General features: G+C 41.5%; 1 protein-coding gene across 32 annotated transcripts in view; it reads right to left on the reverse strand.

Moving 5' to 3' along the window:
* Positions 1-26104, reverse strand: part of SVOPL (SVOP like) — a 96610-nt gene that overhangs the window by 62317 nt on the left and 8189 nt on the right. For 21 of the 32 annotated variants that reach the window (XR_011539631.1, XR_011539630.1, XR_011539633.1 and 18 more), the window contains exons 2-8: positions 23296-23414; positions 23030-23121; positions 13955-14053; positions 8361-8432; positions 6410-6534; positions 2772-2835; positions 1647-1772 (exon numbers count right to left, since the gene is read on the reverse strand). Coding sequence is in view for 27 of the 32 variants with exons in the window: in XM_070617852.1 (XP_070473953.1) it covers positions 1647-1772; positions 2772-2835; positions 6410-6534; positions 8361-8432; positions 13955-14053; positions 23030-23121; positions 23296-23377 (660 nt within the window). In the remaining 5 variants the exon portion in view is untranslated. Of the gene's footprint in view, positions 1-1646; positions 1773-2771; positions 2836-6409; positions 6535-8360; positions 9136-13954; positions 14054-23029; positions 23122-23295; positions 23415-26104 lie in introns of all 32 variants that reach the window. The other 11 variants (XM_070617855.1, XM_070617856.1, XM_070617857.1 and 8 more) reach the window with 4 other exon arrangements.

A 26104-nucleotide genomic window follows, 5' to 3' on the forward strand; every position in this document is an offset into this window, starting at 1 on the left:
TATTTGCTGAGGAAAGACTTTCTGAAGGACTGCAAAATATACTTTTTCTGGTAGCAACAAGATGTCCTTGAGTAAGCCAACGAACTGTAACATAAATTTACGCTCCCTACCAAACCACTGGAGAGATTGTTCTGGGCTCTCCTTTTTGCTAATAAAAACTCCTGAGTTTTACTCCTCAAGGGGACATTTTTCTGGCTGCTGCCAGAATTTGTGTTGCCCGAATTTCAGTTCTAAGACCCCAAATAAACGCTCTCCTTTTGTTTTGCAATTGCCTCTTTTTTCTAAGCTGACACTCACAACAGCCCTACGAGATACACACTATTCATTAGGCACAAAGGCCGGGGGCGGGGGGGGGGGGGGGCGTGATGTGCCCAGGATGGTGGAGCCAGGACTCTTGTCTAGATAGTCTGGTTCCAGAACCAACAGACCGCACTGCCTCCCTAGCGGTAAACCCAGGCAAGATGGGACATGGGGCTAAAGCCACATGACGAAATGTGACTATTTGAAAGTAGAGTGCTACATTGGGATTTAAGAAAACATATCCATCCCCAATTACAGGTTTCAGGTGTCCAGGCTTGGAAACAACTTACTTAGAACAGATCTTGGGGTTGTAGCTAATCCTAAGTCCAACTGTGGGGTGAAGCTGGCTAAGAAGCCATGCAGTCTTAGGCCACACAAACAGAGGCAGACAGTCTGCTCACAGGAAGCAGCAGGCCCACTAAGCCCCCGGCTCCAGAGCACCTGGGGCCTGTGTGTGAGGCTGAGCAAGAGTCCTCTTCAGAGAAGACACTGACCAACTGGCTTCATCCAGAAGAAAATAGACAGGGCTGTGGGACCAGGTGCTGCGAGAAAGAGTCGAAGGTAATGGTCTTGTTTAGTTTAGAGAAGGGAAGCCTTTGTTGAGCCGGATTCTAAAATATTTTGAGGGATATCATCTTGAAGATAGACCTCCGTTTTCCAGACAGAAGTACTAAGACCCCAGGTAAATTCATGAGGAGGCAAGTTCCGCTCAACATAAGAAAGAGCTTCCCAACAGCCAGGGCTGCCTGGAGCTGGCAGCTGCTGTGGTGTCTATAAAGTGGTCATTTCCTGAAGCTGGGCGTGTTCTGGCAAAGACAGGGGATACCTGCATTGGCGGAGGTTTAGAATAAATGACTCTAAGGACCCTTCTGAATTCTGAAATACTTTGATTCCATGGGGTAGGTGACACAAACAGAAAACAGAAAACAGATCCCAGTTCCACTGAGCTGCCAACTCTGTCTTGGAACAATGAGCAGAATTCTACTAGAAGCTAAGGAAGATGATCATTCTACAGTTGAACAGCTTATAGGTTAGAAGGAGAACAAACTAGCAGATCCACTGTGGCCTGAGAACATGTAAAAGGCATGAGGACTAGGGGTTAGAGAGAGGTCAGCCCAAATAGGGTCAAGTTGTCAGAAGAAACTTCCAGGAATAAATGATAAGGCAGGCTAAAGGGGGTGAAGGATGCAAGCTGATTGAGACAGATTCTGGGATAAAGGAAAGAGGTGGATATGATTAAGATATCTCTGGGGCAAAAAGGCCACTGGGCCAGCTGGAGAGGAGGACAAGAAGGGTGAGCTTCCTCATGCCCCATTAGCTCCCTCATGCCCCATTAGCTCCCTCACCTTGAAGGCCATGATGAGGATGATGCCAGGAATGGAGGCGATGCGGATGAGCCAACGCCACCCAATGGTGGGGATGACCACAGAGGCCAAGCCGATGATAAGCAGGGAGCCAGCAAGCCAGAAAACCTAGGGAGAGACATGGAAGATTAAAATTCCTCCTATCAAATGTGCTCAACATTTCCGCTCTCAGGAGCCGCCCTGCCTAACAGTTTACCAGTATGACAGGGTGAGCTGAGAGTCTTTGATTGAGGGGTGGAAGGTTCAGGTTCTCCTCCCAGGACTACCTCCAGGATTTGGATGAATTGAGAAAGTCACAGCAGTTCTCTGCAGCTCAGTTTGCTTACATGTAAGTGGGAGACTCAGCTAGACAGAGGACAGTAATGTCACCAAAGTTTTAAAAATCCGGGCCCCAAGACAGTAACTTTTTTTTTTTTTTAGAGGTGAAGGAAAAAGATTTTATTATAATGCAAGACTTGCAAGTAGGGAAAAGGATTTTTAAAAGATATTTTCAGCACATTGCTTTCATTGCTTCTCAAAGTCCTGTGTTTCTTTCAGCAAACATTTATCGGTACCTACCGTGTGCCAAAAATGATGCTCAATACTAGGAAGATACAAAGATGAACACAATAGAATCCCTACCTTGCAGGAATTCACCATTTAATAATGGAAATCACCACAGAATGTGACAAATAGGAACATAGATGACAGAGCAACTAACTTTGTTCAGCTACAGACTTGCATACACCAGTACCCTTGGAAGGGAAGTGCCATGCCCTGAAAGGGATAGTAGCTGTGTCTCTCCACTGAAGACTCAGCGAGGGGAGAAAGTTCCTCTCATGTGCATTCCTGGGCTTCTATCATTCCAGTGAAACCAGCCATTGCAATGTTCCCTGGTTATTGAGGAAGGGGTTACTGTGTTCTAAACGCTACTGTTGGATGATAAAGTCCTGGCTGAGAAAACCTTGGAACTGGACCTCTGGCATCAAGCATTTCCAATACTCTTTGGCTGGTACCAAGCAATAGGCGGTGTGCTAATCAAAGAACAATCAACTGGCCAGGAGGAAAACCATGTACGTCATATCCCATAGTATCAGAAGACTGGGGAGAATTCCTGCGGTCCCTTACCTGAGACAAGGGGAGCATGTAGCCTCGATATTTTGTAGGCAAAAATTCCGTCTTTATGATTAGCCTAAACAGGAAGCAGGGAAGACACAATCATTGCACTTTTATAAAACCAAATAACTTTTGATAACAATCGTAATTTTTCTTGTCACAGAGATAAAGAATTAAAAAACACAGACATTCATCATTGTACTTCCCGCTAATATTTGGCCTTTGACTCTGGTTTCTGACCCAGAGCTCCTGAAACCCTTAGAATTTCCTGGGGAATAGAACCGTCTTTTGTTCTAATGAGGTGACTCTTGGTGGACTTCTGAATGGGGGCTGGTCACTAGAAAGACCAAGCCATGATTAGGAGCTTGGAACTTTCAGCCTACTCCTCTATCCTCCAGAGAGAGGAGAGAGGCTGGAAAATGAATAAATGATCAATCATGCCTACACGGTGAAGCCTTCATAAAAATCCCTAACACAGAAGGGTCAGAGAGCTTTCAGGTTGGTGAACACGTCTACGTGCGAGGAGAGTGGTACACCCCAACTCTGCAAAGACAGAAGCTCCTGGGCTTCTATCATTCGAGGGTGCTTGGGACCCTCCTGGACCTCACCCTACGTATCTGTTCATCTGGCTGTTCATTTGTATCCTTTCAAATATCCTTTGTAATAAATACTCCTTTTGCAATAGTAAGTAAACTGTTTTCCTGAGTTGTGTCCACCACTCTAGCAATTGCTCACATCCAAGCACAAAGTCCCAGGAACTTCCACTTTGCAGCCGATTGGACGGAAGTGGTGGGTAAGCTAAGGCTCTACTACTTGCCAGTGGTGCCTGAAGTAGGGGACCGTCTAAGGGACTGGGCCCTTAACCTGTGAGTTCTGCCCTAACTCTGGTTAGGGTCAGAAGGGAACTGAATTGTAGGACATCCAGTTGGTGTCAGAGAATTGGTTGGTTTGGGAAAAAATCCACACATCAGTGTTAGAAGTAAAGTATTGTTAAAAAAAAGAAGTGAAGTATTGTCAGAAGCAGTGAGTGCACGTGTGTAAAGGAAAACAGAAGAGAGTTTTTCCTAGGCAATCAAACATCAAAATATAATTGTTACTTGGAACAGAATTGAAAGCCCAGAAATAAAACCACACATCTATGGACAGCTAATCTTTGACAAAGGAGCAGAGGGCCTACAATGGAGGAAAGAAAGTCTCTTCAACAAATGGTGCTGGGAAAACTGGACAGCCACATGTAAAAGAATGAAAATCAACCATTCTTTTTCACCATTTACTAAAATAAACTCAAAATGGACCAAAGACCTAAAGATTAGGCCTGAAACAATAAGTCTTCTAGAAGAGAATATCGGCAGCACATTCTTTGACATCAGCTTCAAAAGAATTTTTTCGGACACCATAACCCTTCACATGAGGGAAACAATAGAAAGAATAAACAAATGGGACTTCATCAGGCTAAAGAGCTTCTTCAAGGCAAGGGAAAACAGGATTGAAACAAAAAAACAGCCCACTAATTGGGAAAAAATATTCACAAGTTATTTATCCGATAAAGGGTTAATCTCCATAATATAAAGAACTCACACAACTCAACAATAAAAAATCAAATAACCCAATTACAAAATGGGCAGGGGACATGAACAGACATTTCTCCAAAGAAGATATATGGATGGCCAATAGACACATGAAAAGGTGCTCATCATCACTAATCATCAGGGAAATGCAAATCAAAACTACACTAAGATATCACCTTACACCTGTTAGAATGGCAAAAATATCCAAAACCAAGAGTGACAAATGTTGGAGAGGCTGTGGAGAAAAGGGAACCCTCACACACTGTTGGTGGGAATGCAAACTGGTGCAGCCACTATGGAAAACAGTATGGAGATTCCTCAAAAAGTTAAGAATAGAAATACCTCATGACCCAGCCATCCCACTACTGGGTACATATCCTAAGAACCTGAAATCAGCAATTTCAGAAGCTCTATGCACCCCTATCTTCATTGCAGCATTATTCACAATAGCCAAGTTGTGGAACCAACCTAAGTGCCCAGCAACTGATGACTGGATAAAGAAGTTGTGATATATATATATATACACAATGGTATACTACTCAGCCATAAAAAAGGACAAAGTTGTCCCATTCACAACAACATGGATAGACCTTGAGAGTATTATGTTGAGTGAAATAAGCCAGACAGAGAAAGACGAACTCTGTATGACTCCATTCATAGGTGGTAGTTAACATATGGACAAAGAGAACTGATCGGTGGTTGCCAGGGGAAAGGGGGGTGGGGGGAGGGCACTAGGGGTGAAGTAGTGTAACTACAACATGACTAATAATGATGTACAACTGTAATTTCACAATGATGTTAACTTTCATAACCTTAAAAAAAACAAATTATAAAAATATATATATATAATTGTTACAGCTAATATCCACATAAGAGGACAATACGAAGTAAACTTACAACTACTCTTTTGTTTACATTTTTATTCCCCAAATTGTTGAAAGTCAAAGTAATCTATTCCCAAAGTTCTCTCTTACCATTGAAGAGATATTAGCCTTATCTCTTTTGCCAAGAGAAATGTTGGCAAAATGTTTTGCTAAGCCTGATTCTCTTTTCTAAGACACACTCAGGAAGTTAAAATACATCCAAGAGAAGATAGTTTCCCCAACTAACGATGACAATCACAGCACAGGTTTCTAATTAGGTACATGTTAAATCTGTGAGTACAAGAATAAGTGGAGTCATATTCCATCAGTGTTCTAATCGCTCTTCTCTGTTGCAGTTATTAGCCAGAATTTGGGGGGTTTACCATATTTATTGGGCTGCCTGAGGGATGTTTTAAAATTCTACCTAACTTCTTTTCTTCTATGCCTTCAAAACTCAGAGTGGTGCTTAACTCATGCCCCAGGGAAGAACAATTCTTTCCCTAACACATTAAGGTAATAATTAGGTGCTTTGACATCTCCTAATACATTCTAAGGGTAACTTGCTCCAAGGCCCTGGGGAGAGAATAGCCTGAGGGGTCCTGTTAATTAAAGGGAGGCTCCCAAGTTGCTGAACATTTAGCATAACAACTTTCAACAATAAGATATTGCACACCTATCCAAGGGCAGAAGAAAGACAAGCCGCAGCACCGCTCTTTCAACACATCTCAGCCTGCTTTGCGAATTCACTTTGACACAGTCTTAAATTACAGGGCGATGGCACTGTAAAACGGTTGTTCCTAAATGTTAAAGGTGCTTACGGTCAAGCTAAACTCTTCCCCCAAATTCTCAAGAAATTAATAGATGGTGTTTGGCTTGATATTTTTGTTACCTACCTAACATGGCACTTTTTGTTCCCATTCAGTCTAACAAAATATTATTCATCTAAAAAATAATCATCAGCCTTAGGAACTAAAAAGTTAACACACGCTCAATCTAGCAGTCTGCTAGCCACACCATCAAACATCGTTTTTATGAGCAAATAGTTTCTAGTGGAATAAGCAGCCATCATTTTTTTTAAAAGCTCAAAAATAATTAGCACAAGAGAAGTCTATACATTTGCAACTTATTGATGCTATGAGTCCATTAAGCACAGTGTAGGTGTAAGTATCGGTGGGTGAGCACACATCTCTCTCAAGGATCCTCTAGGGGAAGACTTTACCCTTGCGCATGGCCGGACACGCCACAGCCCACCATTGTCCGCAGGAAGACAAACCAGATGTACGAGGGAGAGAAAGAGGTCAGCAAGGAGAAGTAGGCTCCCCACAGGAACGAGATGAGCAAAATCTGAAGCAACAAAAGGAGACATATTAATGGGACCTGCCTCAATGGAAAGTAGGGGAGGAAACCTAACTTCTGAAGGTGATTTTTAGTTTTCAGCCAGATGTCTGCTTCTCTGAAGAGCTAACCTACAGCCAGCCCACTGATCTCACACAACCAGCAGACAATACAATCCATGCCTTTCAATTGTCTGAAAGCCCAGACGTTCTGAGTTTAGACCGTTCTTCAAAACTGCCCAGCTGCGTCCACCCTCACAGGTAGCAGGAACCTGAACTTGTAAATCCGAATGCAAAAACTTGCCAGCCCTGTTCACAGGGGTGTCAGGAACACAATGGAGCATTGTGTTGGAATGCGTATAAGGAGAAAATTTAATTTTTTCTCTAATTATAAGAATAATACAAGTTCATAGTAGAAAAAGATCAATAAAAATATTTAAATCACCCTTGATTCTGCATCCCAGAGAGAACACTCTTGACACAGTTTTATCCTATTTCCCCTGTTTGTAAGGGAAAGCGTATTTTTAATGGCTGCAAAACATTCTAGTGGAAAGATATACTACAATACATGTAATGTAATGCATCAACCTTTCCCCAATTGTTGAATGCTGAGGTTTTTTCACATTTTCTTGCTATTAAAATCAGCTGTGATGATGCCTATGCATAAATCTTTGTGGTTCTCTGATGATCTCAACAGGCTAGATTTCTGGAAGGCAAATTATCAGGTTAGGAGAATGGATATCCTCAAAATTCTTAATTCATACTGCCAAGCTGATGATGAGAAAAATTTCACCAATAGTACATGGGAGTATCCGTAAACTTGCAGGGTCTTTAAGACAAAGAAAAATTCCTTATAGATTTGATGTTTGATACGCATTCAATACGAAAAAATTATGTCTTGTTTTGTAATTTTGCTTTTGCTAACTCCTCTGACTGAATGTTTTTCAAGGTTTCTCGACCATTTGTATTTCTTTCTCCTCTTTTTTTTGAGGAAGATGAGCCCTGAGCTAACTGCTGCCAATCCTCCTCTTTTTGCTGAGGAAGACTGGCCCTGAGCTAACATCCATGCCCATCTTCCTCTACTTTATATGTGGGACGCCTGCCACAGCATGGCTTGCCAAGCGGTGCCATGTCCATGCCCGGGATCCGAAATGGCGAGCCCTGAGCCGCTGAAGCGGACATGTGCACTTAACCTCTGCGCCATGGGGCTGGTCCCGTATTTCTTCTTTTATAAAATGCCTTTTCGTACTCTTCACATTTTTTGAGATACTTGTGCTGTCTGATTAATTTATGAGACTATGATATTTATTTTGTGTGCTTCAAAACATACAGCCAATTCTGTTAATGTTTTCGTTGGGAGCTTCTCCCTTTGTGTTTCCCCTTAGAGAGGCCTTCCCCACTAGAAATCAGACTAGAAAAGAAGAGAGATCTGGGTTTGTAATCAGAAGACATGGGTCCGTGTCCTGATGTTTAATCTCAGTAGGTGTGTGAGCTTGAGCAAGCGGCTTAGTTCCAAAGCTATATCAACGTTGGCTAATGTGAAGCTTCTTACGTTTATATGTGGAAGTTCCCACATCATAATGTGTGCTAACTTCGCGCATCCATCGCCTCCGTACCCGTCACACCGGGGATGAGGTCGGGGGAGAGGGACCGTAGGGAAAGATGAGAAAACAAGAAGGCAAGCCTGGAACCCAGGCCTGTGATGTCAGAGAAGGACACTTCCGCACTTTCTGTCTTGGGTGTTCAGAGAGAAATGTCCAGTAAAGAGCAGGGGTGACATGGCCACAGAGGAATACACGAGAGAAAATCCCAAATCACCCTTCGAGACCAACCTACCTTCCAGCGGCCATATCTGTCAGCCAAGAGGCCGAAGACGATGCTGAATACCATGTAGCCAAAAAACACCATCTGTAGGTGGGGCGAGAGAAATGATCCTCTAAACAGAGTTGTTATGATCCGCTAATTCACTGCATGAATTCATGCATGCTTCACCCATCTTCACTAAAAGTAGACTGGGCACGTGAGGGGTGGGACTTGAAGAAACGGTTCTCACAAAGTGCAACCCTGAGTCCTGTTTCACACGTCCAGGCATCAGAGGCTGATACGTCTCATCGGCTGACCGCGCGCCTGGCGACACTGCCACCAGGTGGAAACGGGGGTCGAAGGAGCAGGAATCTGCTGCCCCTCTGATCCGAGATGACGGCATTGGCCCACTCTGCTCAGACGTATAATTGTAAATTTCCATTTTAGTTACAGAAAAAGATGAAAATATAGTCATGTGTGCTCTGCCTTATTCCACACACAAGTTGAGACTTCCAGAAGGAGTCTCCTTTATGTTACTACAGGTGAACATAAACTTTAAACAAATACCAAAACCCATCATTCATTTAGAAACACTCTTCAAAACTAATAAACCCACTTCTTTTCCTTACTTGTTCTCACAGTGGCTGGTCCTACCCTGAAAAAATTCAAGAACCTGGAGACGATGCCAGCGTTTTCAGTCAGCCTGAGCTGTGATCCGACGTCTGTGCCTTCAGGAAGCTTATTTTTCCCGCTTCAAGCAGTTCCAGTGCCACCTGCTTTCCTTTCTAGTCAGATCCCTGACTGATTGCTTCCAGGGAAATCAAAGGACAGGTGTTAGCTGGCATTTCTAACACTTTTTCAGTGAAAAACTCTGTTTCTCTCTGCTGCCTGCTTTGCTTTCCCTTTCTCTCCCTTCCTCACTCCTCATAAGGAAGACTCAAACACATTTCCTCCACAGGGAACTATAAAAAACCATCACGTCGGGCCATCCCGGGTAGGTTCAGTGAGCTCTGCTTTGGCGACCAGGGTTTGGTTCCCAGGTGTGGAACTACAGCGCTCTGTTAGCGGTCATGCTGTGCTGGTAGCCCACATACAAAAAACAGAGGAAGATTGGCATGGATGTTAGCTCAGGGTGAATCTTCCTCAGCAAAAAAACAAAAACAAAAAAAATCCCACAAAAAACCCATCATATCTATGCTTGAAAGACAAAAGCTATGCTTTTCCTCTGTGTACCGTTCTTTCTAGGATGGACTGGGAGGGAAAAAGCTAATGCTTTCTAAACGAAAGTCCTGGGGTGGATGTTGCACTGTGATGAAATCTGTGATGAAATCTAACCAGTCCTCAGCAAAACGGTAAAAATAAGGACAATGTGATACATTTTCATAAATCTAAATTTATTAAATATGAAGGCCTCTTTTCAATCTGGAATAATTTTCTTTCTGATTATTGGTAATAATGTGCCCTTCTTTTTTGAAAGGTGATGGTAATTGGTGGCAAGATTTTCTACCTTTTTCTCTTCTTCTAATGGCCTTACTTGTCAAATATATATATATTTTTAATGTCAACCACTCAATATTTTTAAAAATCATATCAGTTGATGAATTCCAAAATTTGGGTGCCCCTGAATTTAAGTAGTTTCTATTGCGGAGCCAGAAATTATCAAATTTCCTCCAAGAAGAGAAAGGTGAACGAATAGTTTTTCTTTTTCCCAGACTTGAATAAAAGGAAGCAACAGACAAACCGCCTAAGGCAGGGAGGAAACTGCCTCTATGGACTTAAAATATTTTTGTTTATTGAGATGCTGTGTTGTGTAAACAGACTAAATTGCAACTGGATTCAAATAAATTAGCCAAGGGCCAGCTCCTGCTCTGTGGCAGAGTGATTGGGTTCGTGCGCTCCGATTCAGTGGCCCTGGTTTTGCTGGTTCGGATCCTGGGCGCAGACATGGCGCCGCTCCTCTGGCCATGCCGAGGCGGCATCCCACATGCCACAACTAGAAGGAGCCACAACTAAAATATACAACTATGTACTGGGGGGATTTGAGCAGGGAAAAAAAAAAGGTTGGCAACAGTTGTTAGCTCAGGTGCCAATCTCTAAAAGAAATTAAAAAATAATAAATTAGCCAATTAATAAAGGTGAAGGAAATAGTCAAATAAGATTAAATTTAAAATTTACTCTATTCTCTCCCATAAGTGGCAGATTTTTTATTTTCTTTCTTGTTTTCTTTCCACTCAGTATAAAGAAATGACTTTCATAAGACTGAGTTGTTTACTGCCTGTCTGGAACACGAACCTTGACTCAAACGTTATGTGAACCCCAAAGCTTGTGACCTCTGTAACCCTGTGTGGGAGATGGCATAGAGACATAAAGCTCCCTCTCCCTCCCTCTCTCCCCATCTTGCCTTTTGGAGCGTCTGCTCTTTTCTGCAGATACTTATTTTTAGTATTAAAATGACTCTCCTGTTTCTGATTTATGCACCACATGAAGTTTTGTTTCTTCAGCACTAACTCTCTTATTCACAAAACGTGGGGACATAGTTCACCCACAGTCCTTGGGTTACTCATTAACAACTGCTCACCCAGAAAGTGGATGTGGAGTTGGGAGCTGGGAAACCCGGGAGATGGTGAAAATGTTGCCTCTTTGCTAAATCATTCTGCACCCCTCCCATTAGTGAGGTTGTGGTCACTGAGCTCAGAGGACAGTTGCCAAAGTCCGATGGGACCCACAGCCAGGATGACAGAGAGTAAAGGACAGGAGGACATGAGGAACTCAGAGCAGGAAACAGTCACATCTTAGATGAGTTTCATCACCTAGAGAAGTCTTCTGAGCTGTGACCCACCTAACAAGGGAAGTCACATTACTGCTGATATTAAGGAGCCACTTCTTTTTTTCGCTTGAGGAAGATTCACCCTGAGCTAACATCTGTGCCAGTCTTCCTCTATTTTGTATGTGGGTTGCTGCCATAGCATGGCTGATAAGTGCTGTAGGTCCACACCCAGGATCCAAACCTGTGCACCCAGGCGGCCAGAGCAGAATGCGCCAAACTTAAACACTAATGCCACAGGGCCAGCCCTTTAAGGATCCTCTTTAGGCACCATTAGAAATGATATAAAGGTAACCAATGAAATGGGAGCTGTGAATACAGAAATTTACCATGTAATACAGACAGTCCCTGGCTTACAATGGTTTGATTTATGATTTTTCAATTGTATGATGGTGTGAAAGCCATACGCATTCAGTAGAAACTGAATTCGAAGCAGTACTTCGAATTTTGAATTTTGATCTTTTCCCAGGCTAGCAACATGTGTCCCGATCCTCTCTCATGATGCTGGGCAGCAGGCTCAGCTCCCAGGGAGCCACATGATCACAAGTGTCAACCACTGGTACACCTATAACCATGCTGTACCCGTCCAGCCATTCTGTTTCTCACTATCAGTACAGTCTGCAGTCAATTACATGAGATATTCAACACTTCATTATAAAATAGGCTTTGTGTTAGATGATTTTGCCCAACCACAGGCTAATGTAAATGTCCTGAGAACATTCAATGTAGGCTAGGCTAAGTTATGATGGGTTGGTAGGTTAGGTATGTTAAATGCATTTTCAACTTGCGGTGGATTTATCAGGACATATCCCCATTGTAAGTCAAGGAAAATAAGCATAATTTTGTGGAAGTGACAGATGCAACATTCTCAGGAACGAAGACACACTACATGCGGGTTGTGGAGCGGTTACAATTGCACAGCAATCACTCTCAGGGTACAAGGATTGACAAGGAATACTTTCTCAGTTGCAACTATAGTTTACGTGTAACAGGAAATGAAAAATGGCAGAGTCACTTAATTGCAATTTGTACCTTCTCTCTTTTCTAAAAAAAAAGAGCAGATGCCACAGGATTAATAACAGAGGAATTTTCATGAGGGAAATGCAACTAAGAGAATAAGTGCAGATTTGTACCTTTGCTGCCATGATTGGGCATAAAACTGGCCTCCAAATTTCCTGGCCTCCAAGACACAGAAATAAACACTACTGGGCATATAATACACATTATCTGAGAGGAGAGCTCAGATCAGTTACTCAGGTGAGGGAGAATTTTTCCTGGTTCCCAAAACACTTGAGAATTCCCAGGTAAAATTTGGTTAAGAGTGCGTGAGAGGTGGGGACACCCTCTCCCCTGAAGCCTTCCACTACTCTCTGCCCACAAGCCCCGGAAGGTTGAGGGGGCAGGGGGAAACCTCGGGCTTTCTCCACTGCCAGCCTCAGACCATAACTCGCACTCTCTTACGGAGCCTTATCCTCCTCAAGGCCTCTGCCATCTGACTCTGTCATCCTCTACCCATCACCATCAACCTGCCCCTGAAATGCTCTCCTCTTTTGGTGAGGATGTTAGCCCCTCTAAGTTCTGCCTTCGTGAAAACCAACTTCAGTACCCAAGTAAATCAACGCTCTACTCCTCGCCTTGTGTTTCTTTGACCTCCTTGGCTGATGTGACCGCCTTAGTTAACGTTACCTCCTAACTATTTCCAGAACACACTTTCTCACCTCCACGCACTGTAACTTCACCACTGCCACAGCCTCCTAACATATCTACCCTCCAGCCGTCTCTCCTCAGGGTTCTTAGAAACTGACCATGTCCCTCTTTAAACCCCTTCAATGGCTCCCCATCATCCACAGTGTGGCCTCTAACATTATTATGCATGAAAAGCCTCTTTTAAGATTACAAAAAGACTTAGCAGAGCTCTGCATGATAAAAGGTGTACTTTAATATTCATTTGATGAGGAATACATAATGACCATGAAGTCAATGATGCGTTTTAGGTAAAATTGATTTCTGTTATACAAAAGGGTAATTTGAAAAAGTGTCATACATATTTGTGCCAACTATTTTTTGCTTGAAGGGCTGTGCACTTTGGCCCAAGTTGGGGCGTAGTGGCCTGCAGTGGTCTACAGAATGGAGTCCACGGGCAGACTCTGAGCCACCTCTCGCCCCCGCCTGTCTCTGCAACCTTGCCTCCCATTGCACGTTCTTCTTCACTTTCTGTTTACACAACATGGAACTGCTTGTACTCCCTCCAACACACATGCACACACACAGTCTACTGGCAGTTCACTGGTACTTAATAAGTACCTTTTGAAAGAATGATGGGTGATATCCTTAATTCCACTTTGTGGCAAAACTCAGTGTCCAACCATAAGGTTATTCCAAACAGTCTTTGAGAAAAGTTGGTTGAGTAACACAATACAGTTCAATGAGGGTGATTTGGTGATTGAAGTCACTATGGCCCAACTAAGTAGCCTCTTAGTAATCTGAACTAATAGTTAATAGTTAGTTAAACCATAACTAACCTATGACTCAAGGGTCATTTTCTCTGATTCACATTTATCTCTTCAGGGCTCTCGCCAGGAGCCGGGAAATAAGTAGTTCAAGGTTATGCTTCCCAGGGGAAAACAGGAAGGGCAGAAAGGCCTCAAGTGCTAGTTTGGTCCCGCAAACTCATGAGCTTTGGGGGCCAACACACCAAGCAGTGAGGTATCCTTTGGCTCTGGGCCCTGTGGGATGGGGACAGGGGAGCAGAATCTCTGGGTCCTCAGTTAGCTCATTCACAGCACAGGAAGCTGGAACTCACCGTGGTCACTAACGCCACCTGCCAATTCTCCAGCTGCCATTCACAGCGGATGACGGGAGATACAACCGCTATTAACATGATCTCCATGGCCTCGACCACCTTAAAGAAAAAGGAGGGAAGTGACATGTCTAAGTGCTAGTCTGTCGTTACTTCTTCCGACATCTGTCTGTCCATCATCCTCCGAGTCCTAACCTCCTCCTACCCCTCCCGCTCTTTGGGAGCACCTGTTGTGTACCCACTCAGCACTGCTAGTTGGATAAAGAAGTATGGAACTTTAGTTTTCATGGATGTAGCATTTACAGTTTGAACGATTTGAGAAGGCCCTCAAAGATTTATGACAGGTATTCGCTTGTGACGTTGCTGATCCACGCATTCGCATTGTAACACTGTGAGGGTGTTGCACGGAGGCCAGTCACTTCACTAGGGAGTGAATCTGACTAACCACCAGCATCCACATTAACCCAGCTTTGTTGTTTTATACTCTTCATAGTGAAGATCTCAGGGCATACCGCTGGCAAATGGATTTTTGAAATAATTCCTGATCTCAAGAAGCTAGGATGGGGAGGCAAGATTCGTGAAAGCTAGAAAACAACAAAGCAACAAGTACAAGACAATATGAGTTCATCATCAGGAAAAAAACGTCTACTTAGCAAACACTGTAAGATATGCTACTAAATATTTCTTTCAATAGAAAGTTTGAATATCATCCTCTATCCATGTCTATTCCAGGGTGAGTTTACTTCCCAGGGAAAGGATGAAGTAGATGCTAGAAAAGAATAGAAAGAACAAACAGAAATAGATGATAGAAATTCAGTGCAGGATAATAAAGAAGGAAGTCAAAGGCGATTCTGAGGTTTTGTGTCTGGAGGAAGAGATGAATAATGACATCATTGACAGGGACAGGGTATCAGGAAGGAAAAGGGGGAATTAAAGGGAGGAAACATGAACTTGGGACATGTTCTGTTGATAACAATAGCATATTTGTATGCATTACTTATTATGGTACAATTTGTATTTGTGTAACTTGGGGGTCTGGGATGGAAAAGGTATAGTGATGTTAGCTAATATGTGGGAATTTGAAGTATATCATAATGGCTTGCCCCCTCTTAGTATTATAGTCATGTTTGGAGTTCAGATAGCTGGTATGTTTTAGCCCCAAAAGTATCATGAATAAGAGGTAGCATGATGACCTCAGAAGAATGTTTGATTTATTAAACTTATCTTCCTCAGTAATATAGAGCAGTTGGGTCAATATTAATCAGGACTCCACTCTACTAAAAGGTCTTAGGAGGAAATAAGCCAATAAGAGAGAAGGCTCTGTCCTACTCTGATATAATAGCTTTATGGGAGAGGGAGCAGCCAGGAGGGAGGGAGGGGGGCATAGAGGAGCAGCACTCTATCAGAAGGTCTTAGAAGACCTCATGGAAGACCTTAGAGAAGACCATGACGCAGGAGTCCTGTGATGCTATTACACACATCCTGGTCACATGAAGCCCTGAAACCCAACTACTGCTCCAATGCCTCTGAACAAGAGGCATGCCCACTGCTGTCAACGTATCTATTCTGATGAGAAGATCCTGATCCACAAAACAGCCCACCCTAAGATCAGGGGAGGTATTTGTTTACCACACTCAAATAAACAGTTCTCTTTTCCTTTGTGAGTGTGAGATAGGGAGGGGGAGGCCTGGTCAAAAGCCTCTCCCAGCTGGTGGGCTGGGAAGAACTGAGGCAGCCCGTAAAAGACTCAAAGAAGAGCAGGAGCCATTTCGCAATAACGTCAAATGTAAATATGCAACAGACATACAATCTCCATGGACGAGAATCGGAGATGAACATCTAGGGCTACCTAGATAGATGTAAGAATTGTTGCTTGGAAGAGGAGTATAATGGCACCCTCTGTTTAATATAAGTAACAACTAATAGAGATGCACTTCCTTTATATGGGTGGTTTGATTGATTTGGGGAGGTAAAAAATTTCTCCATTTTCTTTTTACTTTTTAGAGGGCTGTTATGGAAGAAAACACAGAGTTTCCAATGTATTTGAAGGTAAAAGATGCAGAGAGTTTCCAACACTGTTTAAGCCAAGGGGACCATGAAAGGAATGACCATACTAGAAACCAAATATGCAAAACAGAAGTGGAGATGTTCTGGTTGAAAGAAAGGAGAGTTGATGATAAAACCCTACCCATTCATACCTACTAGTTCCTTGAAATATGGAATCTTAAAAATTTGGAGCCTAGGTGAGACCTTACTTTATAGATGAAGAAATGTTCTACCCTGTTTTATTTATTGGCTATTTTAAAAGTAGAACTAGGACACGTCTTGCCTTTCTCTCTCTCTATACTAGACTGTCTCCTGAGAGTGCAAGGGTTCTGAGAGACGCATCAGAACTTGTCATGTGCCGTCTCCAGCTCACATCTTCCTTTTTCTTTTTTTTTTTCATTTTTTTTAATTGAGTTATTGATAGGTTACAATCTTGTGAAATTTCAGTTGTACATTAATGTTTGTCAGTCATGTTGTAGGTGCACCACTTCACCCTTTGTGCCCACCCCCCACCCCACCTTTCCCCTGGTATCCACTAAACTGTTCTTAGTCCATAATTGTAAATTCCTCATATGAGTGGAGTCATACACAGATTATCTTGTTCTCGCTGGCTTATTTCACTTAATATAATTCTCTCAAGGTCCATCCGTGTTATTGCAAATGGAATGATTTTGTTCTGTTTTGCAGCTGAGTAGTATTCCATTGTATATATGTACCACATCTTCTTTATCCATTCGTCTGTTGCTGGACACTTAGGTTGCTTCCACGTCTTGGCTATTGTAAACAGTGCTGCAATAAACATTGGGGTGCACAGGACTTTTGCGATTGCTGACTTCAAGCTCTTTGGATAAATACCCAGTAGTGGGATGGCTGGATCATATGGTAGTTCTATTTTTAACTTTTTGAGGAATCTCCATACTGTTTTCCATAGTGGCTGCACCAGTTTGCATTCCCACCAGCAGTGTATGAGGATTCCTTTTTCTCTGCAACCTCTCCAACATTTGTTGCTATCAGTCTTAGATATTTTTGTCATTCTAAAGGGTGTAAGGTGATATCTTAGTGTAGTTTTGATTTACATTTCCCTGATGATCAGCGATGATGAGCATCTTTTCATGTGCCTATTGGCCATCAGTATATCTTCTTTGGAGAAATGTCTGTTCATGTCGCCAGCCCATTTTTTGATTGGGTTGTTTGATGTTTTGTTGTTGAGTTGCGAGAGTTCTTTATATATTACGGATATTAAGCCTTTGTCAGATATATGACTTGCAAATATTTTTTCCCAGTTAGTGGGTTGTTTTTTTGTTTCAATCCTGTTTTCATTTGCCTTGAAGAAGCTCTTTAATCTGATGAGGTCCCATTTGTTTATTCTTTCTATTGTTTCCCTTCTCTGAGAAGGCATGGTGTCCGAAAAGATCCTTTTAATACTGATGTCAAAGAGTGTACTGCCTACGTTTTCTTCCAGAAGCCTTATGGTTTCACGTCTCACCTTTAGGTCTTTAATCCATTTTGAGTTTATTTTGGTGAATGGTGAAAAAGAATGGTCAATTTTCATTCTTTTACATGTGGCCTTCCAGTTTTCCCAGCACCATTTGTTGAAAAGACTTTCTTTTCTCCATTGTATGCCCTCAGCTCCTTTGTCAAAGATAAGCTGTCCATAGATGTGTAGTTTTATTTCTGGGCTTTCAATTTTGTTCCATTGATCTGTGCACCTGTTTTTGTACCAGTACCATGCTGTTTTGATTACTGTAGTTTTGTAGTATGTTTTGAAGTCAGAGATTGTGATACCTCCCGTTTTGTTCTTTTTTCTCAGGATTGCTTTAGAAATTCGGGGTCTTTTGTTGCCCCATATGAATTTTAGGATTCTTTGTTCTAATTCTGTAAAGAATGTCATTGGGATTCTGATTGGGATGGCATTGAATCTGTAGATTGCTTTAGGTAGAACGGACATTTTAACTATGTTTATTCTTCCAATCCATGTACATGGAATGTCTTTCCATCTCCTTATGTCGTCATCCAATTCTCTCAGAAAGGCCTTGTAATTTTCATTATATAGGTCCTTCACTTCCTTAGTTAAATTTACCCCAAGGTATTTTATTCTTTTTGTTGCGATTGTGAATGGTATTGTATTCTTGAGTTCTTTTTCTGTTGGTTCATTACTGGAGTATAGAAATGCTACTGATTTATGCAAATTGATTTTATACCCTGCAACTTTGCTGTAGTTGTTGATTATTTCTAACAGTTTTCCAATGGATTCTTTGGGGTTTTCTATATATAAGATCATGTCATCTGCAAACAGCAAGAGTTTCACTTCTTCCCTCCCTATTTGGATTCCTTTTATTCCTTTTTCTTGCCTTATTGCTCTGGCCAGGACCTCCAATACTATGTTAAATAAGAGTGGTGATAGAGGGCATCCTTGTCTCGTTCCTGTTTTCAGGGGGATGGGGTTCAGTTTTTGCCCATTGAGTATGATGTTGGCTATGGGTTTGTCATATATGGCCTTTATTATGTTGAGGTAGTTTCCTTCTATGCCCATTTTGTTCAGAGTTTTTATCATAAATGGCTGTTGGATCTTGTCAAATGCCTTCTCTGCATCTATTGAGATGATCATGTGGTTTTTATTCCTCAGTGTGTTGATGTGGTGTATCACGTTGATTGATTTGCAGATGTTGAACCATCCCTGTGTCCCTGGTATGAATCCCACCTGATCCTGATGTATGATTCTTTTGATGAATTGCTGAATTCTGGTTGCCAAAATATTGTTTAGAATTTTTGCATCTATGTTCATCAGTGATATTGGCCTGTAGTTCTCTTTTTTCGTGGTGTCCTTGTCAGGTTTTGGTATCAGCGTGATGTTGGCCTCATAGAATGTGTTAGGAAGTGTTCCATCTTCCCTAATTTTTTGGAATAGCTTGAAAAGGATAGGTATTAAATCCTCTCTGAAAGCTTCGTAGAATTCCCCAGGAAAGCCCTCTGGTCCTGGGGTTTTATTCTTTGGGATGTTTTTTGATTGCTGTTTCAATCTCTTTCCTTGTGATTGGTCTGTTCAAATTGTCTGCCTCTTCTTGAGTGAGCTTTGGGAGATTGTAGGAGTCCAAGAATTTATCCATTTCCTCTAGGTTATCCATTCTGTTGGTATATAGTTTTTTGTAGTATTCTCTTATAATCTGTTGTATTCCTGCAGAGTCTGTTGTTATTTCTCCTCGCTCATTTCTGATTTTGTTTATTTGAGCTTTCTCCCTTTTTTTCTTTGTAAGTCTGGCTAGTGGTTTGTCAATTTTATTTATCTTCTCAAAAAACCAGCTCTTTGTCTCATTGATCCTTTCTACTGCCTTTTTCATTTCAATAGTATTTATTTCTGCTCTGATTTTTATTATTTCTCTCCTTCTGCTGACTTTGGGCTTCATTTGTCCTTTTTTCTCTAGTTCAGTTAGGTGTGCTTTAAGGTTGCTTATTTGGGATTTTTCTTGTTTGTTAAGATGTGCCTGTATTGTGATGAATTTTCCTCTTAATACAGCTTTTGCTGTATCCCATATGAGTTGGTATGGCATGCTATCATTTTCATTTGTTTCCAGGTATTTTTTTATTTCTTCTTTAATTTCTTCAATGATCCATTGCTTGTTCAGTAGTGTGTTGTTTAGTCTCCACATCTTTGTGCCTTTCTCAGCTTTTTTCTTGTAATTAATTTCTAGCCTTATAGCACTATGATCTGAGAAGATGCTTGTTATTATTTCAATTTTTTTAAATTTGTAGAGGCTTGCCTTGTTTCCCAACATATGGTGTATCCTTGAGAATGTTCCATGTGCACTTGAGAAGAATGTGTATTCAGCTCTTTCTGGGTGAAGTGATCTATATAAGTCTATTAAGTCCAATTGTTTTAGTTTTTCATTTAGCTCCACTATTTCCTTGTTGATTTTCTGTCTGGATGATCTGTCCATTGATGTGAGTGGGGTGTTGATGTCCCCTACTATTTTTGTGTTGTTTTTAACATCTTCCTTTAGGTCTGTTAATAGTTGCTTTATGAATCTTGGTGCTCCTGTGTTGGGTGCATAGATATTTATAAGCGTTATTTCTTCTTGATGAAGTGTCCCTTTGATCATTATATATCGTCCCTCTGTGTCTCTCTTTACCTGTCTTATTTTGAAATCCACTTGGTCTGATATGAGAATTGCAACACCTGCCTTTTTTTCCTTGCTATTTGCTTGAAGTATTGTCCTCCACCCCTTCACCCTGAGTCTGTGTTTGTCCTTGGGGCTGAGGTGTGTTTCCTGGAGGCAACAAATTGTTGGATCGTGTTCTTTAATCCATTTTGCCACTCTGTGTCTTTTTATTGGAGAGTTCAATCCATTCACATTGAGAGTGATTATTGATGCATGTGGACTTAATGCTGTTAATCTGTCACTCATTATCTTGTTTTCCTGTGTTTCTTTTCCTGTGTGCTTTAGACTACCCATTTAATACTGCAATTTCTTATGCTGGGTTTCTTAGATTTTTCCTTATTTATGATTTGTGACTCTGTTCTGTACTTTATTTTAGTGTCTACCTTGAAGTTTGTATTTAGAATCTCGTGTATAATATAGTCTATTCTCTGGTGGTCTCTTACCTACTTGACCAATACTGATTTAGACCCTTTGCTCTTCCCCTCCTAAATAATTATTTTCATTTTTTATTCCAACTCGTCTTATTAATTTGTAGTTAGAGTGCTAAGATCGTCCTTGTTTTGGTAGTTTCCTTACCTTTACCCTAATGCTATAATTGAATATTTGCTATCCTGTTCTGGTTCTACCCATCAGTCTCCCTAGTCTGTGGATTGTGTCCCCTTTCTCCCTTTTTTCTTTTTTCAAGTATGAGAGCCTTCTTGAGGATTTCTTGTAATGGAAGGTTTTTAGTTACAAATTCCCTTACCTTTCGTTTGTCTGGAAAAGATTTAATTTCTCCCTCATATCTGAAGGAAATTCTTGCTGGATAGAGTATTCTTGGCTGAAGGTTTTTATCCTTTAAAGCTTTGAATATATCACTCCATTCTCTCCTAGCTTGTAGGGTTTCTGTAGAGAAATCTGCTGACAGTCTGATAGGGGCTCCTTTATAGGTTATTCTCTTTTTTTTCCTTACTTCCCTGAGTATTCTCTCCTTAACATTCCTATTTGCCAACTTTACTACAATGTGCCTTGCAGTAGGTCTTTTTACATTGACAAATCTAGGAGATCTAAAACCCTCCTCTACACACATTTCTCCATTGATCCCTAGATTTGGGAAGTTCTCTTCAATAATTTCATTCAGCACACTTTCTGCTCCATTTTCCTTTTCCATATTCTTGGGAAGTCCTATGATCCTTATGTTCTTACTCCTCATTGAATCCATTATCTCTTGGAGATTTTCCTCATTTTTTTAAATTCTTAGTTCTCTTTCTTCCTCTGTCTGGCGCCATTCAGCCTGTCTATCCTCGATTATGCTAATTTTCTCCTCTATGTTGTCTACACGGGCATCCAGGGAATCCGTATTCTGTTTTATCTGGTCCATTGTGTTTTTCATCTCAAGTAATTCTGTTTGATTCTTCTTTATGATTTCAATCTCTTTTGTGAAGTAACTCCAGAACTCAGCTTGTTTCTCTATCTTTCTCTCTACCTCATTGAGTTTTTTGATTATAGCTGCTCTGAATTCATTATCACTTAGTTTACCTAATTCCAAGTCCTCAGGACTTAATTCTGTGTTTTTATTGTTTTCCTTCTGGTCTGAGGCTTTTATAAATTGCTGGATGGTAGAGGAGTGGCTTTTTCTCATGGTGGTAGAATTCAGTTGCAGTTACAGCTACAGCCTGTCGCCACTAGATGGGGGTCGAGAGCGGCGTGTTATGAGCTCTCCGCCTTGGGGCAAGATGGCTGCGCCCACTGGCTTTGCTGGGGGGGAGGGACTGTTACTCACACACACCGGTCTGGGTTCAGATCAGTTCTGTTCTCTGGTCTCCCAAGGCCCTTGATTTATAGGGTCCCCTCTGACGGAAGCTTTCCCCCCGTCAGCGGGTCTCCAATGAATCAGCGGCAGGAGTCCTGGATGATCCCCCGGTCGTGCGGCCCCTCCCCCGCTCCTTCCCGACCTGCGCCGCAGCGATCGCAGACTCTAGAGGAGGGAGCGATGTTCTCGCCTACCGTTCCAGCACCTCCAAGGCCGTCTGCAAGGTTTATGATCTCCATCTTCTTGGTATTGTAGGTCTCTAATGAGCTGGCATTATGTTTATTCTCTGAAATTCAGTTCTTCCAATCTTTTGTTGTATTTTGGAGGGGAGAGAATCCCGGGTCAGCTCACCCCGCCATTTTGCTCCACCCCCTTTTCCTCACGTCTTCCTTTTTCTTATACCATTTGGCTGAGTGGTGAGGGTCTGGGCTCTCTAGAGTTTGCTCTCGGTCTCCCTCTTAGTTATCTTTATCTCCTACCTGAAACCATTGTTGTGTTGACCACTTGTCTTAGATTTTCCATTGTCTCGTGCTCACTATCATTACACATCTCAATATGGGCTTCTTAACATATTCTCACTCCACTTACAAAAGGGGAAAACTGTAGTGGTTTCATAGTACAGCCCACTGTTTGTGAAAGCCCTGGACTGAGCTGTCAACTCTTCTTTCCTCAAAATAGCAGATGGTAAATAACAAACCTTCATCAGTGCCACTGAAAGGATCTGCAAAGCTCTAAGTACAGCAGGTGTCCCAGGTGATTCTTAGGCACAAAATGTTTGAGGACCATGTGTCTAATTTTTCTTAGAATAATATGACAGTTTTCTCCTCTCTTCTCAGTACTTCAATTTAAATCATTTTTTAAAATGATTAATGAATTTCCACAACATACAGACACAGATATTCATTTGCTCATAACCAAACACCTGCCAAAGGTAGATGAAAATTATTTTTGGGTTGTCCACCTCACAGGGTTGCTGCTCCCTTTCACACCCCTCCCTGAATGGACAACCCCAAGCTGGAGATCACTGGAAGACTCTACGTGTCCAACAACGAGAGATGCAGATGATCGCGAAGGAGCACTCACCCCAGTGCTGCCCATGATCAGAAACAGGGCAATGTGGAAACGTCCGAATCCGATGGTCTCCACAGCCTCCTCCACAGTGAATGTCTTCGGCTCTAACAAGGAAAGGCAAAGTGAAAGGAACAGCTTCTGTGGGGAGTGAAAGTGTGTAGATTACTGCTCACCCTGGAGGAGGTTGGAAAACCAATTCATTGCTATAAAAACTAGTAAATACACGGGGAAAGATTAAGCAGCAACTTGAAGACCGGAGACTCCTATGATCATCTTACCTTTCTGCTGTGGCTCTGGGGTCCCCAGGCTCAACTTCCTAAGGCTAATGACGGTGACTGGCTCTGTCTGCTTGGTTGCCATCTTCTAAATGGTTTAAATTCCCCACACGGCTTACCTGCTGGAAGTAGGGGAGGGAAGAAAAAAAGAAATATGAGTACATAGTCTCCTTTAATTGTCACAGAAAATCTATGAAGTAGGTATTATAATTTTTTTTTTAAGAAGAAGATGATTAGCCCTGAGCTAACATCTGCCGCCAATCCTCCCCTTTTTGCTGAGGAAGACTGGCCCTGAGCCAACATCCGTGCCCATCCTCCACTTCACATGTGGGACGCCTACCACAGCATGGCGTTTGCCAAGCACCGCCATGTCCACACTTGGGATCTGAACCGGGGAACCCCAGGCTGCCCAAAGTGGAACATGGGAACTTAACTGCTGCACCACCGGGCTGGCTCCTATAATTTATTACCATTTTACATATGAGGAACTTGAAACATGGAGAGGTTAAATGGTCAAATGAGACAATTGGTCCCAGTGGCTAGTAATGAACCCTGAGTCGGGGGCCAGGTGAGTTCTTGACTATTTGACAAATAGCGTCCTCTGACTGGGAGTGAAGATGGCCTTTGATACAGAGAAATAATTACAATAGCCAGCACTTTGCATTCCCATAGATCCTGTGGTTACAGTGCAACCATATATAATAGTGTGCTTTCCCATATATCAGTTTCATTTAATTCCAACAGAAACCCATGGAGTACTTCTTTTTATCTCCTTTTTTTGTATTTAATCCTAAGAAGGATTCTTAACCCTAAAAATCAAAAGAAAAATAAAATAAAGAAAGCTGAGTTTCCAGTTAGTGAAATTTCCTTCAAGTGACTTTAAGACACAGTAATTTAATTCTACAGCGCAAGTGGGATAAACAGAAATTCTCATCTGTTCTCAGTAGTTATATTCTCAGTAATAATATTGGTATCATTATTTTGATACTAGTACATATTGTAGGACAAAGCAAATAGGTAATGACGTTAATATTAGGAACCAAGATTTTCAGTGTAAGAAAAAAAGATACAAGAATCAAAGTTACGTAAAAACCTTATAATCCTAATTTTGAATTAGAAATATCAGTGTGAATTCATTATGTATTACATTTATATATGTGAATAAGAAGACTGATTGTAAAGAATTGAAACACATCAAAGATATCAAAATCCATTGTTCGTAGGATTACTAAAATGAAGATCTCGATCGTTTTTGGAGATTACTAAAAAAACAGCTCAATCTGAAAACTAGTAAATATCTTGTCTTTCTTGTACAAATTACCAAACCAGGTTACCAGGGTAACCAAACCGTTGGTGAAAGAAAATTATTCTCTAAATTCAGGTAATACATGCAGAAAGAAGGATGGAATTAAATTATCACCATTTTGCAACCCCTAAAGAAATAATGGATCTAGGCAATGATCACGAGTGGCTGATGAACGATGAGGTGAAAGGGTGATGGAGAAGTTTGGAAAATGGAAAATCCTAATGCTACTAAAAGAGAGATGATCAGATATTATGCGGCTCCCGATGAAATGCAACAGGAGGGAAGCACACAACGTCACCGTGATGTATTCTCGTGAGAAGAAATCAAACCTGAAACTGATCCAGCCTCTGTAACTACCCATTTATTTGGGGATAAAGAAATGTGTTAAACTGCACCATGTGGATGCAATAAGAAAAATCCAGAATGTGGGAAGTTCTATAGGATAAATGACCCAAGTTCTTTAATAAATAAATGGCAAGAAAAAAAAAGGAAAGGGGAGCCTATAGACTAAAAGAGACAACTCAACCAAATAAATGAGTTGGTCTTGTTTGGATCCTCATTCAAAAAAGCCAGCTGTAAAAACAACACAACAAAGAGAATGAGATGAAAAACAGGTGAGAGAAAAATCAGAGAAATCTAAGCAAGTTTGGGAGTTTGATGATGTTAAGGAGTGACTGATGACATCATTAGGTCTGACAATGAACTTACAGCTGCAGGAGAAAAAAAAGAGTCCTTATATTTTAGAGCTACATACTAAAATATTTACAAATGAAATAACACAACATCTGGAATTCGTTTTAAAATAATTCAACGGTAGGCTGGGAATAGGGTGCATAAGAAGCAGATGGGTGTGTAGATGAGAAGAGTATGGCCATATGTTGAAAATTATTGAAGGAAGACGGTGGGGACGTTGGGGGTTCATTTTACTATCCTCTTCTTTTGAAGATGTGTAACATTTTTCAAAATAGTTCAAAAATTGAGGTTCTGAAATTCTTAAATAACTTTTCCATTGTCAGAGCACTAGTAAGCAGCAGAGTCAGAACTCAAAGGTCTCCTTTTTCCCAGAACATGAAAACAGCCCAGAGCAGCTGTACAGCCACACAGCAAGTCATTAAAATTTGCTAAGTGCCGGCTCTGTGTCCTGTGTTGTGCGGGCTCCTGTGGAGACGTTGAAGGAGGGTCTGACATGTTCTCTGCCCTAAGGAGTTTCTAATCTAGTTGGGGACACCAAAGATACACATAGAAACAACTATACTGTAATGTAGATATTATTTGTTTTCTTAAAACGTTGTCACAGAGACACAAATATTCCAGGATGGGAGATAGATCAATAATGCTTGGAAATAAGTCCATGAAATCCTCTTTCCCAAGAGAGACTAGGAAAAGGACAAAAAGTTCTTCTTTTTACAGAGTGGGAAAAGTGAAAATAATTGGTCTCTCAGCCCATCTGAGAGCCTGAAATTCATGAAGACAGACTGTTCTGGAACTCCTACTGCTCCCTTTTCA

The sequence above is a fragment of the Equus przewalskii genome, chromosome 4, assembly GCF_037783145.1.
Source record: "Equus przewalskii isolate Varuska chromosome 4, EquPr2, whole genome shotgun sequence".
Taxonomy (NCBI): domain Eukaryota; kingdom Metazoa; phylum Chordata; class Mammalia; order Perissodactyla; family Equidae; genus Equus; species Equus przewalskii.